The sequence below is a fragment of the Arachis ipaensis genome, chromosome B9, assembly GCF_059453495.1.
Source record: "Arachis ipaensis isolate K30076 ecotype BB chromosome B9, ASM5945349v1, whole genome shotgun sequence".
In the NCBI taxonomy this organism is placed as follows: domain Eukaryota; kingdom Viridiplantae; phylum Streptophyta; class Magnoliopsida; order Fabales; family Fabaceae; genus Arachis; species Arachis ipaensis.
Genome location: NC_142444.1, coordinates 44667046 through 44685013, shown reverse-complemented (window position 1 = coordinate 44685013; position 17968 = coordinate 44667046). Strand labels below are relative to the sequence as shown.

General features: G+C 35.2%; 2 protein-coding genes across 2 annotated transcripts in view; one reads left to right on the top strand and one right to left on the bottom strand.

Annotated features, from left to right (window-relative positions):
- LOC148544505 (uncharacterized) overlaps nucleotides 1–17968 on the bottom strand; it is an 87176-nt gene that overhangs the window by 17854 nt on the left and 51354 nt on the right. The window contains exon 3 of the mRNA XM_088498945.1: nucleotides 8145–10683. Coding sequence (XP_088355071.1) covers nucleotides 8145–9149 — 1005 coding nt within the window. The 5' untranslated portion in view covers nucleotides 9150–10683. The remainder of the gene's footprint in view (nucleotides 1–8144; nucleotides 10684–17968) is intronic.
- LOC148544507 (uncharacterized) lies at nucleotides 15851–17126 on the top strand. Its single transcript, XM_088498944.1, has 2 exons — nucleotides 15851–16263; nucleotides 16358–17126. The coding sequence occupies exons 1-2, from the start codon at nucleotides 15851–15853 to the stop codon at nucleotides 17124–17126; spliced, it is 1182 nt and encodes a 393-aa protein (XP_088355070.1).

Sequence of the window (17968 nt, the reverse complement as noted above, 5' to 3'; positions counted from 1 at the left end):
CTTGATAATTGTTGTAATATAATTAATGACTAGGATAGAAAGCCTATATTCTTAGTCCTTGCCATGAATGCCTCTTTTTAGTAGTTGTTATCCTTAATTGCTTGGTTTATTTTCTTGCCCCTTTTTACCAACCCACCCCTTGGATGCCATAACCAGTAATATGCATACCTCACTGTAATTCCTTGATAAGATAACCCGAGACTAATACTCTCGGTTATTTTTATTGGGTTGGACTTGTGACAACCAAAATTAAACTTTGATTAAGCATTACTTGTCGGTTTGGAACTATACTTGCAATGAAGTTATTTCCTCCTTTACCGAGAAGAAATTCTTAACCGATGGTTATGCTCATATCAAGTTTTTAGCGCCATTGCCGAGGAGGTCGTCTGACCAATTGGCATTTTTGGGTGACAAATTTCTAATCCCAACACTTTTGCATTTCATTATTTTAGGTCTTTTAGGATTCTTAGTTTCATTTCCTTTTTTGCACATATATATAATAAGGTTAGTCAAGATAAAAAAAGTTTCCAAGAAATTGATCTATAGGGCACCCATTGATTTGAGTAAAAAATTTTATTTTTAGAACTTGCTTGAATTATACATTGTGGAATATGATTTTTGAGCTAAGAACACAAGCATGTGAGTTTTGAGCCTAATTGTGTGGTTACATCATATAACCACTATTTTCCTTCTTGTGTGTGATTGTTCTCTTTCTATGATTGTAATCTTTGATTTGTTTGATTCTTTATGTCCATTATTCCATGCATATATGCATTTATATGATCGAGGCCATCATTTCATTTAGCTCACTTACCCAAATAGTCTACCTTTCATCAACCATTGTTAGCCAATTTTGATCCTATTTAATCCCTTTTGTTCTTAATTTTAGCACATCACTACCCCTAAGTAAAAAACAATAAATGTCCCTTAATTTGGATATTTGATTAGTTTAGGCCAGTGAGGGTATGTATCATTTGGGTATGGGAAACTTAGGAACCTTGGTTGAGGTAAAGGTCTATTTTGTATTTTTGTTGAAAATCATGGGATTAGGTACATATTCATGCACTAAATGTTTCAACCATATGCATTGATGCTCTTGTATATATTTTAGTTTGAAAAAAATGATGATAAAGAAAAATAAAAATATATAGAAAAAGAAAAAGGAAAGAAAAAGAAAAGCAATAAAAAGGGGACAAAATGCCCCAAAGTGAAGTTCAATAATAATCAATGCATATGGATTGTGATCAAAAGAGAATACATGAGTGTGTGAAAAAATGAAGAATGGCTAGTTAGGTTTGCTTTAAATAGTATAGGTTGTCATAAGTTAGGTGGAAAGTTTAAGTTAATCAAAGATTCAAATTCTAGTCCACTTGACCAAATACAACCCTACCTTGACCCTAGTCCCATTAAAACCTAACGATAAGACCTCATGATATTTGTATGCATACATTGAATAATTGTTGATTGTTAGATGAAAAATAAATCTTGGAAAGCATGATTAGAAGAGAATTGAGTGAATTAACCCTAACACTTAAGTGACTAGAGCAGATACACATCCGGTGAGGGTTCGATTGCTCAATTACATGTTTCCACCCATGATTATCTCTTTTCTTGCAAGTTTGTAAATTCTTTTTAATAACTTAATTCAATTGTGGGTTTGATTTGGTTGTTAATACCTTTAGCCCTTCTATTCATATATGTATTCTTGGAAATTGATTTATTTTGACCAAGTGGTTGCATTCATTTAGGTAGTTGCATTCAGATAGATTGTATGTAGGTAGATTGCATATAGATAGTTTGCATTGAATAAATATTGATACCCATTATTTCTTTCTTGAGTTTAGCATGAGGACATGCTTGGTTTAAGTGTGGGGAGGTTTGATAAACCCCAATTTTGTGGTTTATCTTGTGATTAATTTAGGAGATTTTATCAACTTATCTCACATTTATTCAATGAAATAGCATGGCTTTGTAATTCTCCCTAAATTTGTGCTTAAGTGTGAAAACATGCCTTTTAGGCCTTTAAATAGATAAATTTAATTTACTTTAATTCTATTTAATGCCTTGATATGTTTGTTGAGTGATTTCAGATTCATCATGCAAGTATTGGATGGAAGAAGTGAAGAGAAAAGCATGCAAAGTGGAGAATTCATGAAGAAATGGGCATTTGGAGAATTGAAGACCACGCGTACACGTGGTGCACGAAATTGTGATCTCAATGGCGCCAAAAAACTTGGTACGCACAATCATAATCTCAATTCTTCTTCACAACTTCGCACAACTAACCAGCAAGTACACTGGGTCGTCCAAGTAAATAAACCTTACGTGAGTAAAGGTCGATCCCACGGAGATTGTCGGCTTGAAGCAAGTGTAGAACCTATGCACAATTACTCAAGAGGGGGGTGAATTGAGTATTGCAACAACAATGAATCTTTTTGCGAAAGTTAAAGACAATATACAAAAGTGTTATTGTACTAGTATTTTTCCAAGAGCTTAACTCAATTGCTAAGCATTTATAAGGAGCTTTTACTTTCCAATAGACACCAACTCAAATAAATTGATCAAGCTTTTCACCAATCGAACTTAAGCTATTTCTTAAGTACTTACGAAGCTACTTTTCGATCACAATTTATTTGCTCAAAGGTAAAAGACAATAATATTGAAGAGATGAGTTTGGAGAGATGCAAACGCTATTTAGAGTGGTTCGGCACAATCCTTGTCCTACGTCCACTTTCTTTCTCAATCGCTATTGAGAAGTTCCACTATTGCCAAGCTTCAAGGTGCTCGCGCAAAACCTTTTACAATCCGAGTCTTTAGTTTCTAACACCTCACAGTATATGATCACCACTCGTATACTAACCCACTCCACTTAGAGATACCTTCTCTAAGATTTGCCTTGAGTACTTAGTATACTTCTTTGGTATCCTCACCGACTATAGTGTTTATAACTCTTGACTCAACCTTGGAGATCACACTCCAATTTACAAAGTGTACAAGAAAACAATTCTCAAAGAATTGTTGAGACGAAATGAGTACTCTCTAGAAGAGTGTATGATTACAAGTTTAGCACTATTGAACCAATTGATATTGCTCTCTCAAATTGTGTATTATAACACCTTAAAAAAATGTGTAGAATGAAAGAATATGAACAAGATAGTTTGCAAATACTCAAGTATATGAAATAAGGCTTCAATCCATCTATTTATAGACTCCCCAAACCTTAGAAACGTTGGGGAGTTAATGGGATGGAGCCTTTTTGTCAAAACTAGCCGTTTTTTATGTTTTTGAATCATTTGCATCGATGCATAACACTTTGCATCGATGCAAATGTGTCTTTGAAGCTGAAATTTGAATTTTCAGCTAGGTTGCATCGATGCAAACATCTTTGCATCGATGCAACAAGTCGTCGCATGCTTTGCATCGATGCAAGATGAGTGTGCATCGATGCAAACCTTGAAGAATGGCTTAAAATCACTTCAAAATACTTAGGATTGATCTCAAACTTTGTTGGAGTCAATTCCTATGCTTTTGTACGTTTGAAAACAAGTTTTTAAACCATTTGGCTAGCATCGAATTGCAAGATGTGCATCAAAACATTTTGTGAGTGTGTGTTGAGAGATTTAGCAATTGGTTCTTAACAAGAAGTTACCTAAGTCCTAAGACACTATACTTGTCTTCAAATGTTGTGGACTTGAGTTTCTTGTTGTTGTTGTGTTGCTTTCAACTCTTCATTCCTCAACGTTGAATGTTGGTTGATCTTTCAACATGCTTGTTCATTCAAGTTGTTTGTTGGTTTGTCTTTCATGTCGTTTGTTGGTTTGTCATTCATCAAAACCTACGAATACAAACTTCGCATACAAGCAACATGATTTACAATTTCCCCCTTTTTGATAATGACAAATCAATTTTGAGGATATGCATTTATAAATGATTTTGAAAGCAACAATAATGCACTTTGTTTTATAGAAAGCTTTGGAGAAGACTTCACAAAAAAATTTTGCAGGAGTTCCCCCTAAATATGTGCATTTGTTCCCTTAAGGGGCGTTTATCAAAGAAAACGATTTAGATATCAAAAGTTTTTGCTTAGCGGAAGTCTTTTTGAAATCATTGTTTCGCAAACTTATTTCTTCTTTTCAAATCCTCAAACTTCTTCTTTTTCAAAAGTTCAAAACTTCAAATATCCTCAAACTTTTCTTCCCCCTTTTGACATTATCAAAAAGAAAGGAGTTTGAAATGTGTCATAGAAGCATGCATAAAACAATGAATTTTTTTAAGTTCAATATCTCTATTAATCTCAAGGATGAGATATTCCCCCTTTCAAAAAGAATTTGATTTCCTCTCTTTATATATAACAAGCATGCATAATTCCCCCTAAAGAAGTGAAATATATCAAGGCATGCACATTAACTTAAAATAGGGGTACCAAGCCTATTTTGAGTTATTCACCAAATAAGCATACAAGCATTAATCATTAAACAAAATTATGAAGGAAATATCAAAGTATTTAAACCATAATATAAATCCTTAGCTTACTAGGAGTTAGTTTAACAATTCATAAAATCAAATAAACATAAAGCAATAAAAAGTGACTTGATGAAGAGGAGACAATCAATCTTGGTCTTCATCATCATCATTATCCTCTTCATACGGTAGGTGGATGCCGAAATGCTCATATAAGTCATCAATACGACGATCCAAGCGACCCGTGCGATGATCTACACGAGACACACGACGATTAAGTGCTTCAAGTTGCCTACCATGCTCTACTTCAATCCTTTGAGTTCCATCATGTATATACTCACTTAAACTATTATAAACTTCAATTTAGTGATCCTCCATTGTTTATAATCTTCAAATTCTTCAATCTACCTCAAGATTAATCACTCATTCATCAACTCATAAACCTACAAAACAATGGCTAATTGGATATCTCCAATGCTTAAGTTAGTAAGAGATACAAAAATAGCAATATAAATACAATGAATTCAAACAAATCATATTAGATTAGAATCCAAGATACCAAGTTCATTTCGGATGTTAAAAAAACTTTCTTTACATAAAGGTTTAGTGAAGATGTCCGCTAGTTGTTTACTAGTTTCGACAAATTCAATAACCACATCACCCTTTTCAACATGGTCTCTTATGAAGTGATGTCTAATCTCAATATGCTTGGTTCTTGAATGTTGAACCGGATTCTTGGTTAAATTTATTGCACTAGTATTATCACATTTGATAGGAATGTGATCAAGCATGAGTCCATAGTCCACAAGTTGTTGTTTCACCCATAAAATTTGGGCGCAACAACTACCGGCGGCTACATACTCGGCTTCGGCGGTAGATAAGGCTACACTTACTTGTTTCTTACTATGCCATGAAACAAGAGAGTTTCCTAGCAAGTGACAAGTGCCGCTAGTGCTTTTCCTATCCAATTTGCAACCGGCAAAATCGGAATCGGAATAACCAATCAAATCACAAGTGGATCCTTTCGGATACCACAATCCAACATTTAATGTTCCTATGAGATACTTCATAATCCTTTTCACCGCACTTAAGTGAGATTCCTTAGGATTAGCTTGGTATCTCGCACACATGCATACACTAAACATGATATCTGGCCTACTTGCCGTTAGATAAAGTAATGATCCTATCATGCCTCTATACTTCTTTACATCTATGTTTTTACCTTGTTCATCTTTGTCAAGGTAGCAAGTAGTGCTCATTAGTGTGTCCATTGCCTTAGCATTGTCCATTCCAAATCTTTTGAGCAATTCCTTGCAATATTTGGTTTGGCTAACGAAAGTTCCTTCTTTTCCTTGTTTAATTTGAAGACCAAGGAAGAAGTTGAGTTCGCCCATCATGGACATTTCAAATTCACTTTGCATGAGGTTTGAGAAAAACTTGCAAAGTGATTCGTTAGTTGAACCAAATATTATGTCATCGACGTAAACTTGTACCAAAAGGATATTTTTGTTTTCAATCATGATAAATAAAGTTGTATCAACCTTCCCTCTTCTAAAACCCTTTTCTATTAAAAACTTGCTCAAACGTTCATACCAAGCTCTTGGAGCTTGTTTAAGACCATAAAGAGCTTTCTTGAGTTTAAAAACATGATTAGGATTTTCATAATCCTCAAAACCGGGAGGTTGTTCAACATATACTTCTTCTTGAATGAAACCATTAAGAAAGGCACTCTTAACATCCATTTGATAAAGTTTGAAGTTATAAGAGGATGCAAAAGCAAGTAACATCCTAATAGCTTCTAATCTAGCTACGGGAGTATAAGTTTCGCCATAATCAATGCCTTCCTCTTGATTATAACCTTTAGCTACCAATCTAGCTTTGTTTCTAACAATTGTACCATTTTCATCGAGTTTATTTCTAAAAACCCATTTTGTTCCTACAATTATTTGATTACTTGGTTTAGGCACCAATTCCCAAACGTCATTTCGTTTGAATTGGTTAAGCTCCTCTTGCATTGCCATAGCCCAATGTTCATCATCAATTGCGGACTCAATAGTAGATGGTTCAATTTGAGAAACAAAAGCACTATATGCAAATAAATTTCTAAAAGTGGATCGAGTTGTTACCCCTTTCAAAACATCACCAATGACGTTGTCTAGAGGATGATCCTTTGAAGTACGCCAGTCCTTTGGAAGTGCATTTATTTGTGCTTGTGATGGTTCAATTTCTTCAACTTGAACACTATCCTTTGTTGAGCTTGTAGAGGCTTCATTTAAATCTTTTTCTTTGTCTTCACCATTCAAATTTAGTGAATCAAAGTTTTCTACATTTTCATCAAAATCTTTTCTAGCACAACAACGGTTAGTTTCATCAAAAGCAACATGAATACTTTCTTCCATAGTCATGATGCGTTTATTATATACTCTAAAAGCTTTGCTAGTTAAAGAGTAGCCTAAGAAGATTCCTTCATCAGCCTTAGCATCAAATTTGCCTAAGTTATCTTTTCCATTATTTAGAATAAAGCATTTACAGCCAAAGACGTGAAGGTGGAAAATATTTGGCTTTCTTCCTTTGTACAATTCATACGGTGTTTTCTTAAGAATAGGTCGAATGATAATCCTATTCATAACATAACACGCGGTACTAACCGCATCCGCCCAAAAGTACTTAGGAATATTAGCCTCATTGAGCATAGTTCTCGCCATTTCTTCTAAATGACGATTTTTCCTTTCAACCACACCATTTTGTTGTGGTGTTCTAGGAGAGGAAAAATTATGCTCAATGCCATTTTCTTCACAAAAAGTTTCAAAAAGATTGTTTTCAAATTCTCCACCATGATCACTTCTAATAGATGATATATGCAAATTCTTTTCATTTTGAATAACTTTGGCTAATCTTTTGAATGCTCGAAATGCATCACTCTTGTTTGCTAGGAACAAGGTCCATGTAAATCGAGAGTAATCATCAACAATAACTAAAGCATAGTAATTGCCACCAAAGCTCATAGTCCTGGAAGGACCAAATAAATCCATGTGCAAAAGTTGTAATGGCCTTGTTGTTGAAACAATGTTTTTGGATTTAAAAGAGGCCTTTACTTGTTTTCCCTTTTGACATGCGTCGCAAAAGACGTCTTTTTCAAAACGTAGCTTTGGTAAGCCAATTACTAACTCTTTAGAGACCAACTTGCTAAGATGGTCCATGTTAGCATGAGCTACTCTACGATGCCATAACCAAGTTTCATCATTTTTACTAACAAGGCATTTCACATCATTTGAGGAAACTTCATCTAGATTAATCATGTATACATTGTCAACACGGTGTCCAATTAGCACAATTTCATTAGTGTCTTACCTTTTTATCAAACAACATTTTGAATCAAAGGTGACTAAGTTTCCTTTGTCACAAAGTTGGCTAACACTAATGAGATTATGTTTGAGACCTTTGACAAGTATAACATTATCTATGGAGGTAGAAGAATTTTTACCAACTTTTCCAACGCCGATTACTTTGCCGGTGTTGTTGTCTCCATAGATCACGTTTCCTCCGTTTGTAGGCTCTATTGCAGTGAACTTTGATTCATCGCCGGTCATGTGTTTGGAGCATCCACTATCAACATACCAATTTGTATCCTTAGCTCCAACACGTACCTTTTCTTCGCTTGCCATTAAGCAAAGATTTGCAACCTCGTCGTCATCGGAGTCGGATTCATCCTCGTTCTCCCATGATATGTATGCTTTCTCCTTCTTCTTAAATTTCTTGTTTTTGTCCTCCTTTTGAAGTTTTGGACAATTGGGTTTAATGTGTCCAACTTCTCCACACTCATAGCATTTTGGTACCTTTGTTTTGCTCTTGAAGTTTTTCTTCATTGCAAACTTATTGAATCTTTTTAATAAGAGTGCACATTCTTCATCTCCTTCTTCTTCATTATCATCACTCTCTTCTTGTAGTGATGTTGTTTTAAGGGCGAGACTTTTCTTCTTGCTTTCTTTACCTTTTTGTCTATTTAGCATAGTCATTTCATAGGTGAGAAGATTACCTCGTAGTTGATCAAATGTAAGTTGATCATAGAGCCTTCCTTCCACAATGGCGTTCACTTTGGAGTTCCATTTTGGTGTAAGGCTTGTAAGCACCTTGGTCACAATTTGTTTATCATTGTATTTTGTGCCAAGCATGCTTAGGTTGTTGAAGATCTTGGAGAGTCTTTCAAGAGCTTCTTCAATGCTCTCTTCATCTTTCATTTTAAAATTTTCCCATTCATGAACCAACATAAATACCTTTGATTCTTTAACGTGGTCGGTTCCTTCGTAAGTGATTTGGAGTTTATCCCAAATCTCTTTAGCGGTTTCACATGTAGAGATCTTCATATAATCATGCTCGTTAAGTGCACAATGAATGAAGTTGATGGCTTTATCATTCATTGCCACTTTCTTCCAATCATCGTCACTATATTCATCTTCTCCTTTCGGTACTTGCTTTGAGACGGAGACTTCTCCTTCTTTAGCGCTTGTTGTCTTTGTTAGAATGTGATTTCCATTCTCAATCACTTTCCAAATTCTCACATCTTGAGAACGGATCCAAATTCTCATCTTATTTTTCCAATAAGAGTAATTTGTTCCGCTAAAAAGAGGAGGTCTAGCGGTTGAGTTACCTTCACTAGTGTTGTTGTTGTTAAAGCTTGTGCTTGCCATGATCTTTTCCCTTAAACGGTTAAGTCTTTCAAAGGGTTAAGCTCTGATGCCACTTGTAGAACCTATGCACAATTACTCAAGAGGGGGGTGAATTGAGTATTGCAACAACAATGAATCTTTTTGCGAAAGTTAAAGACAATATACAAAAGTGTTATTGTACTAGTATTTTTCCGAGAGCTTAACTCAATTGCTAAGCATTTATAAGGAGCTTTTACTTTCCAATAGACACCAACTCAAATAAATTGATCAAGCTTTTCCCCAATCGGACTTAAGCTATTTCTTAAGTACTTACGAAGCTACTTTTCGATCACAATTTATTTGCTCAAAGGTAAAAGACAATAATATTGAAGAGATGAGTTTGGAGAGATGCAAACGCTATTTAGAGTGGTTCGGCACAATCCTTGTCCTACGTCCACTTTCTTTCTCAATCGCTATTGAGAAGTTCCACTATTGCCAAGCTTCAAGGTGCTCGCGCAAAACCTTTTACAATCCGAGTCCTTAGTTTCTAACACCTCACGGTATATGATCACCACTCGTATACTAACCCACTCCACTTAGAGATACCTTCTCTAAGATTTGCCTTGAATACTTAGTATACTTCTTTGGTATCCTCACCGACTATAGTGTTTATAACTCTTGACTCAACCTTGGAGATCACACTCCAATTTACAAAGTGTACAAGAAAACAATTCTCAAAGAATTGTTGAGACGAAATGAGTACTCTCTAGAAGAGTGTATGATTACAAGTTTAGCACTATTGAACCAATTGATATTGCTCTCTCAAATTGTGTATTATAACACCTTAAAAAAAATGTGTAGAATGAAAGAATATGAACAAGATAGTTTGCAAATACTCAAGTATATGAAATAAGGCTTCAATCCATCTATTTATAGACTCCCCAAACCTTAGAAACGTTGGGGAGTTAATGGGATGGAGCCTTTTTGTCAAAACTAGCCGTTTTTTATGTTTTTGAATCATTTGCATCGATGCATAACACTTTGCATCGATGCAAATGTGTCTTTGAAGCTGAAATTTGAATTTTCAGCTAGGTTGCATCGATGCAAACATCTTTGCATCGATGCAACAAGTCGTCGCATGCTTTGCATCGATGCAAGATGAGTGTGCATCGATGCAAACCTTAAAGAATGGCTTAAAATCACTTCAAAATACTTAGGATTGATCTCAAACTTTGTTGGAGTCAATTCCTATGCTTTTGTACCTTTGAAAACAAGTTTTTAAACCATTTGGCTAGCATCGAATTGCAAGATGTGCATCAAAACATTTTGTGAGTGTGTGTTGAGAGATTTAGCAATTGGTTCTTAACAAGAAGTTACCTAAGTCCTAAGACACTATACTTGTCTTCAAATGTTGTGGACTTGAGTTTCTTGTTGTTGTTGTGTTGCTTTCAACTCTTCATTCCTCAACGTTGAATGTTGGTTGATCTTTCAACATGCTTGTTCATTCAAGTTGTTTGTTGGTTTGTCTTTCATGTCGTTTGTTGGTTTGTCATTCATCAAAACCTACGAATACAAACTTCGCATACAAGCAACATGATTTACAGCAAGCTATAGTCATCTTGTAAATCTCAGTCAGGCAGATTCAAATGGTTATGAGATTTTGATAATTAAAATATAAATAAAATATAAAATAGGATAGAGATACTTATGTAATTCATTGGTGGGATTTCAGATAAGCGTATGGAGATGCTTGTTGCTTCTGAATCTCTGCTTACCTACAGTCTTCATTCAATCATTCATACTCTTTTCCATGGCAAGCTTTATGTTGGGGATCACCGTTGTCAATGGCTTCCGTCCATCCTCTCAGTGAAAATGGTCCAAATGCGCTGTCACCGCACAGCTAATCATCTGTCGGTTCTCACTCATTTTGAAATAGGATCCATTGATCCTTTTGCGTCTGTCACTACGCCCAACACTCGCGAGTTTGAAGCTCGTCACAGTCATCCCATCCCAGATCCTACTCGGAATACCACAGACAAGGTTTAGACTTTCCGGATCTCAAGAATGCTGCCAATTGATTCTAGCTTATACCACAAAGACTCCGATCTTTCGGAATGCAGGCTAAGAGATATGCATTCAAGCTTGTTTTGATGTAGAACGGAAGTGTTTGTCTGGCACGCGTTCATAAGCGAGAATGGTGATGAGTGTCACATAATCATCACATTCATCATGTTCTTGGGTGCGAATGAATATCTTAGAATAAGAAGAAGCTTGATTTGAATAGAAAAATAATAGTACTTTGCATTTATTCATGAGGAACAGCAGAGCTCCACACCTTAATCTATGGTGTGTAGAAACTCCATCTTTGAAAATACATAAGTGATAATGGTGTTCATTGGCTTCGGCCCCAGAGGGGGAACTAGCATGACCAAGACTTTGAATACAATAGTAAAAAGTTCTATTTATACTAAACTAGTTACTAGGGTTTACAGAGATAAGTAAATGATGCAGAAATCCACTTCCGGGGCCCACTTGGTGTGTGCTTGGGCTGAACATTGAGTTTTACACGTGTAGAGACTTCTCTTGGAGTTAAACGCCAGGTTTCATCCTGTTCGTGGCGTTTAACTCTGGTTTGTAACCTGTTTCTGGCGTTTAACTTCAGAATAGGGCAGGAAGTTGGCGTTTGAACGCCAGTTTGCGTCATCAAAACTCGGAAAAAGTATGGACTATTATATATTTCTGGAAATCCCTGGATGTCTACTTTCCAACGCAATTGAGATCGCACCAATTGGGTATCTGTAGCTCCAGAAAATCCATTTAGAGTGCAGGGAGGTCAGAATCCAACAGCATCTGCAGTCCTTTTTCAACCTCTGAATCAGATTTTTGCTCAGGTCCCTCAATTTCAGCCAGAAAATACCTGAAATCACAGAAAAACACACAAACTCATAGTAAAGTCTAGAAATGTGAATTTTGCATAAAAACTAATAAAAACATAATAAAAATTAACTAAAACATACTGAAAACTATGTAAAAACAATGCCAAAAAGCGTATAAATTATCCGCTCATCACAAAACCAAACTTGAATTGTTGCTTGTCCCCAAGCAACTGAAAATCAATAGGATAAAAGAAGAGAATATACTATAAATTCCAAAATATCAATGAAACTTAGCTCCAATTAGATGAGCGGGACTAGTAGCTTTTTGCCTCTGAACAGTTTTGGCATCTCACTTTATCCTTTGAAGTTTAGAATGATTGGCATCTATAGGAACTCAGAATTCAGATAGTATTATTGATTCTCCTAGTTCAGTATGTTGATTCTTGAACACAGCTACTTTATGAGTCTTGGCCGTGGCCCTAAGCACTTTATTTTCCAGTATTACCACCGGATACATAAATGCCACAGACACATAACTGGGAAAACCTTTTCAGATTGTGACTCAGCTTTGCTAGAGTCCCCAATTAGAGGTGTCCAGGGTTCTTAAGCACACTCTTTTTGCTTTGGATCACGACTTTAACTGCTCAGTTTCAAGCTTTTCACTTGACACCTTCATGCCACAAGCACATGGTTAGGGATAGCTTGGTTTAGCTGCTTAGACCAGGATTTTATTCCTTTGGGTGCTCCTATCCATTAATGCTCAAAGCCTTGGATATTTTTTATTTTACCCTTGCCTTTTGGTTTAAAGGGTTACTGGCTTTTTGCTCTTGCCTTTTGGTTTAAAGAGCTATTGGCTTTTTCTGCTTGCTTCTTCTTTTTCTTTCTTTTTTTTTTATTTTCGCCATTTTTTTTGAAAGCTTTGTTCTTCACTGCTTTTTCTTGCTTCAAGAATCAATTTTATGATTTTTCAGATTATCAATAACATTTCTCTTTTTCATTATTCTTTCAAGAGCCAACAGTTTTAACATTCATAAACAACAAATTCAAAAGACATATGCACTGTTCAAGCATTCATTCAGAAAACAAAAAGTATTGTCTCCACATCAAAATAATTAAACTAATTTCAAGGATGAATTCGAAATCATGTACTTCTTGTTCTTTTGTAATTAAAACATTTTTCATTTAAGACAGGTGATGGATTCATAGGACATTCATAGCTTTAAGGCATAGACACTAGACACTAGTGATCATGTAATAAAGACACAAACATAAATAAAAATAAAGCATAGAGAATGAAAATAGAAAAAGAAATAAATAGACAAGGAGATTAAGGAATAGGTCCACCTTAGTGAGGGTGGAATCTTCTTCCTCTTGAAGAACCAATGGTGCTCTTGAGCTCCTCTATGTCTCTTCCTTGCCTTTGTTGCTCCTCCCTCATAGCTCTTTGATCTTCTCTAATCTCATGGAGAATGATGGAGTGCTCTTGGTGCTCCACCCTTAGTTGTCCCATGTTGGAACTTAATTCTCCTAGGGAGGTGTTAATTTGCTCCCAATAGTTTTGTGGAGGTAAGTGCATCCCTTGAGGAATCTCAGGAATTTCATGATGAGGAATTTTCTCATGCTCTTGTTGAGTTCCATGAGTGGGATCTCTTATTTGCTCCATCCTTTTCTTAGTGATGGGCTTAATGGACCTTTGAGATGAATCTCTCCATCTCCCATGACTCAGAAGTGGAAGCTTTTGTCTTGCCTTTCCTCTTTCTAGAGGTTTCTCTGGCCTTAGGTGCCATAAATGGTTATGGAAAAACAAAAAGCAACACTTTTACCACACCAAACTTAAAAGGTTTGCTCGTCCTCGAGCATAAGAAGAAAGAAAGTAGGAGAAGAAGAAGAAAATGGAGGAGATGGAGGGTGAGGGTGAATTCGGCCAAGGGAGGGTGATAGTGTGTATAAGGTAGGTGGGGTTTATGAGGAAAAGTGAATGAGGTGATTGGTGTAGGGTATTTGGGAAGAGATATGGAGGTGATTGGTGAAGGGTATTTGGGGAAGAGTGTTATAAAAAGGCACGTGACTCACTTAAAGTGAATTCGCTTGGGACGATTTCTGAGCTTCCCAGGCCCAAATCCAACTCATTTCTGAGACTATTTCATGCAAAATTCAAGATGGGTCAAAGGGGGAGCAATTAGTTAGGTTAGAATGATGCTTTAGTTAGTTTTCTAGAGAGAGAAGCTTCCTCTTCTCTCTAGAATTAGGTTAGAATTAGGTTAAACTCTCTTTAATTTAGGTTTTAATTCTTGTTTTCATCTTGTTTTCTTTACAATTTCTTGTTCTTATATCTTTGTTCTTCTTAGTTTTCTTGTTAATTTCCCCTTGAGCCTCTTTTATGTTTATGAGTACTCTTGTTACTTTAATTTTCGTTTAATGCAATTTATATTTTATGTTTCTTTATTGTTTAATTGAGTTGTTGTTATTGTTTCCTTACAATTGGATAGTTGTAGAATTTATATTTCTTGCAATTTAACATGCTTTCCTTGTATGCCTTCCAAGTGTTTGACAAAATGCTTGGTCGGATGTTAGAGTAGCTTTTTGAGCATTCTTGGCTTGGAAAGAGAAATTAGGCAATCTTGAATCATTAATACCCAACTTATGTTGGTGATCTAGGGTTGTTAGTTAATATTGTTTCCATTGACTCTACTCTCTTGCTAATTCAATTAGTGAGTTGATTAGGACTTTTGAATTGAGATTAACTAGTCTTATTTGACATTCTCTCGTGTGAAGATAACATTATACCTTCTTCCAATGTTGGAGATGACTAAATAGGATTAGCTCTTGATAATTGTTGTAATATAATTAATGACTAGGATAGAAAGCCTATATTCTCAGTCCTTGCCAAGAATGCCTCTTTTTAGTAGTTGTTAACCTTAATTGCTTGGTTTATTTTCTTGCCCCTTTTTACCAACCCACCCCCTTGGATACCATAACCAATAATATGCATACCTTACTGCAATTCCTTGAGAAGACAATCCGAGACTAATACTCTCGGTTATTTTTATTGGGTTGGACTTGTGACAACCAAAATTAAACTTTGATTGAACATTACTTGTCAGTTTGGAACTATACTTGCAACGAAGTTATTTCCTCCTTTACCGAGAAGAAATTCTTAACCGACGGTTATACTCATATCACTCCACCATTATTGACGGGTACTAAAGCTTTAAACCAATTGAAGTCTATAGAGAATTCATTTGGGAAACTAAAACCAAAAAAATATAGTCCATGGAAGAAGAGGTCAATATTCTTTGATTTACCTTATTGGAAGTATAACACATTACAACACAACTTAGATGTGATACACATAGAAAAGAATATAGTTGATAGTATTCTTGGAACTCTCTTGGATATTTCTGATAAGACAAAAGATCACACAAATGCTCGATATGACTTGCAAGAAATAGGCATTCGAAAGAATCTTCACCCCAAGAAAACAAATAGTAGAAAAAAGGTGACGCTGACAAAGGTATGCTAGTCAATGACCAATGCTGAAAAGTTAATTTTTTGCGACATCTTAAAGACAGTAAAGTTTTCAGATGGCTCTGCTTCAAATATTTCTCGGTGTGTGAACCTTTTGGAGAGAAGAATATTTGGTTTTAAGACGCATGATGCTCATTTCATGCTTCACTATTTGTTACAATTTCCTATCAAAGAAACACTTCTAAATCAAGTTGCAGTTCCTTTGATTTGACTTGGCTTATTTTTTGTCAATTGTGTCAAAAGTCTATCACATTACAAGAGATAAATCAATTAGAAAAGGATATTATGACAACATTATGTCAATTAGAGAGGATCTTTTCTCCTTTTTTCTTTGACATAATGATTCATTTGCCTGTTTATTTGGCTAATGAAGTGAGATTGGGTGACCCAGTTCAATTTCGGTGGATGTATCCTCCAGAAAGATACATGTGTACTTTGAAGTTATATGTTCGAAACAAAAGTCATCCTGAAGGATCTATTGCAGAGACATATTTGGTTGAAAAATGTTTGACGTTTTGCTCACGTTACTTACATGCTGGTGTTCAAAAAAAATTGAATAGACAACCCAAAAATAATAATAAACCTAATAACTTTGTGATGGAAACTTCAGATGCATTTCCTAATCTATTTCCAAAAAGAGGTGTTCCTTTGGGAGTAAAGAAGGGTGAAACTTTTCTTCTTGATGACAAGTCTCAAGAGCAAGTTCATAGCTACATATTATTGAATTACCCCAAAATAGATGACTATGTTAGGTAAATCATACTAATTCTAGTATATTTTGGTATTTTAATTACTAATTATGATAGGTCTCTTTTATACTTACAAATATCATACTTTTGGGTTTAGTGAGCATGAGACCTATCAACAAGGAACAAGATGGATGAGAGCTAAGAACCATAGTAAGAACTTTCCTACATGGTTTAAAGTACGTGCTTTGTGGCATGATGTTTCAAATTGGATAAAAGAGCTCTCTAGAGGACTAACCCAATGTGCAAAAAGATATTCTGATTATTTTATCAATGGATATAGATTTCACACTAGGCAACGTGAGGTAAGACGTAAGATACAAAATAGTGGTGTTACTTTAGCTGCATTAACGACAAGCTCTGCAAGCACAAAGGATGCAAATCTGATTCATGCAAATGTTTCTTATTATGGTAGAGTGAATTATATAATTGAGTTGGACTACTATGGAAATTTTAAGACTACATTGTTCAAATGTGATTGGTATGAGGCTAGGGAGGATGCTTATGGCTCGACATACGTGAACTTTAATAAAAAGTGCTATGAGGAAGAGCCTTTTGTATTGGCATGTCAAGTGCACAAATGCTTCTATGTGCAAGATGTATTTGATAAAAATATACTTTATGTTATGAAGATTGTTCCAAAGGACTTATTTAACATAAGTGATCAAGTTGACATTGATGCTAAACCTCCTTATGAAAATGAGCCATTTGATAATTCAATGGTTCCTTCTATACCTAATAATGATGGTGAAGTAGACTTAGTAAGGAATTATTTGAATGAAGTTATTGTCGATGTCACAAAAGAAGTATATTTTTTCCAAGAGTATAACACAAGATCGGATGAAGAATATGATTCCGAAGACTTTTGAGTGACTTGTTCCCTCATTCATGCTATATAAGTCAAATTTCATGCTTTATTTTTACAGCTTTGAACCTGATTTGCTGAACATTTTGTGATATAGAATAAGGTTATTGTTTGTTATGGTTCACTACTTGATTTGGTGAACATTTTGTTTTGCATATTTGTTATTCTCTTGTAACCTTTTTCTCTTATTAGATGCGTATGCAATTGTGTTTGATAGTATTTAATGTTTTTATCCAGCAACTTAATGGAAAACGGAGAAACTTCAAAGAGGAAATGACTAGTAAAGAAGTATCAAGCTCATGCAAAAGTTAAAGAAATGGAAATTAAGGAAGTATCTTTTGCTACGAAACTAGTCTGAAATTTTATATCCAAAGGTGATAAAGGAAGTAATCAAGTCAAGATAGCACAACATCCTAAGAGAAAAATTTCAGAAATTGGAGACAAACAAAGTAGGGAGAATCCCATGGAAGGGAGAAATAAGACACTTGTGGACAATGTTATGAATCTGTCTTTAAGGTCTTCCCATAAATAAGTGAGGAGTAATGTTCAACTAGAAGAACAACCAATCCCTAACAAGATGAAGAGCAAGGCAAAGTATCTAGCAATGGCTCTTAATTCTTTTTTGCATACAGAAGGAGTAGAAGTGGAAATAGAAGAGGAAGATGACTTTGAATCAATTGGTGGGGATGTTAGAGCTATTGAAAAAGAACTAGCTAACTTGACAAACTCAAAAAATAACTTAAAGCATCCAGCAATAACTCTCGATGCTTTTTTGGATGAATAAGGAATTCATGTGGAAAGAGAAGAGGAACATATTAAAGTTCCAACTAATGAGGATGCTAGATC

Coding starts and splice junctions, on each gene's coding strand:
- LOC148544507 (XM_088498944.1), top strand. CDS start 15,851: ATGATTCATTTGCCTGTTTATTTGGCTAATGAAGTGAGATTGGGTGAC. Junction 16,264..16,357: donor AAAATAGATGACTATGTTAG/GTAAATCATACT, acceptor TTTTGGGTTTAG/TGAGCATGAGACCTATCAAC.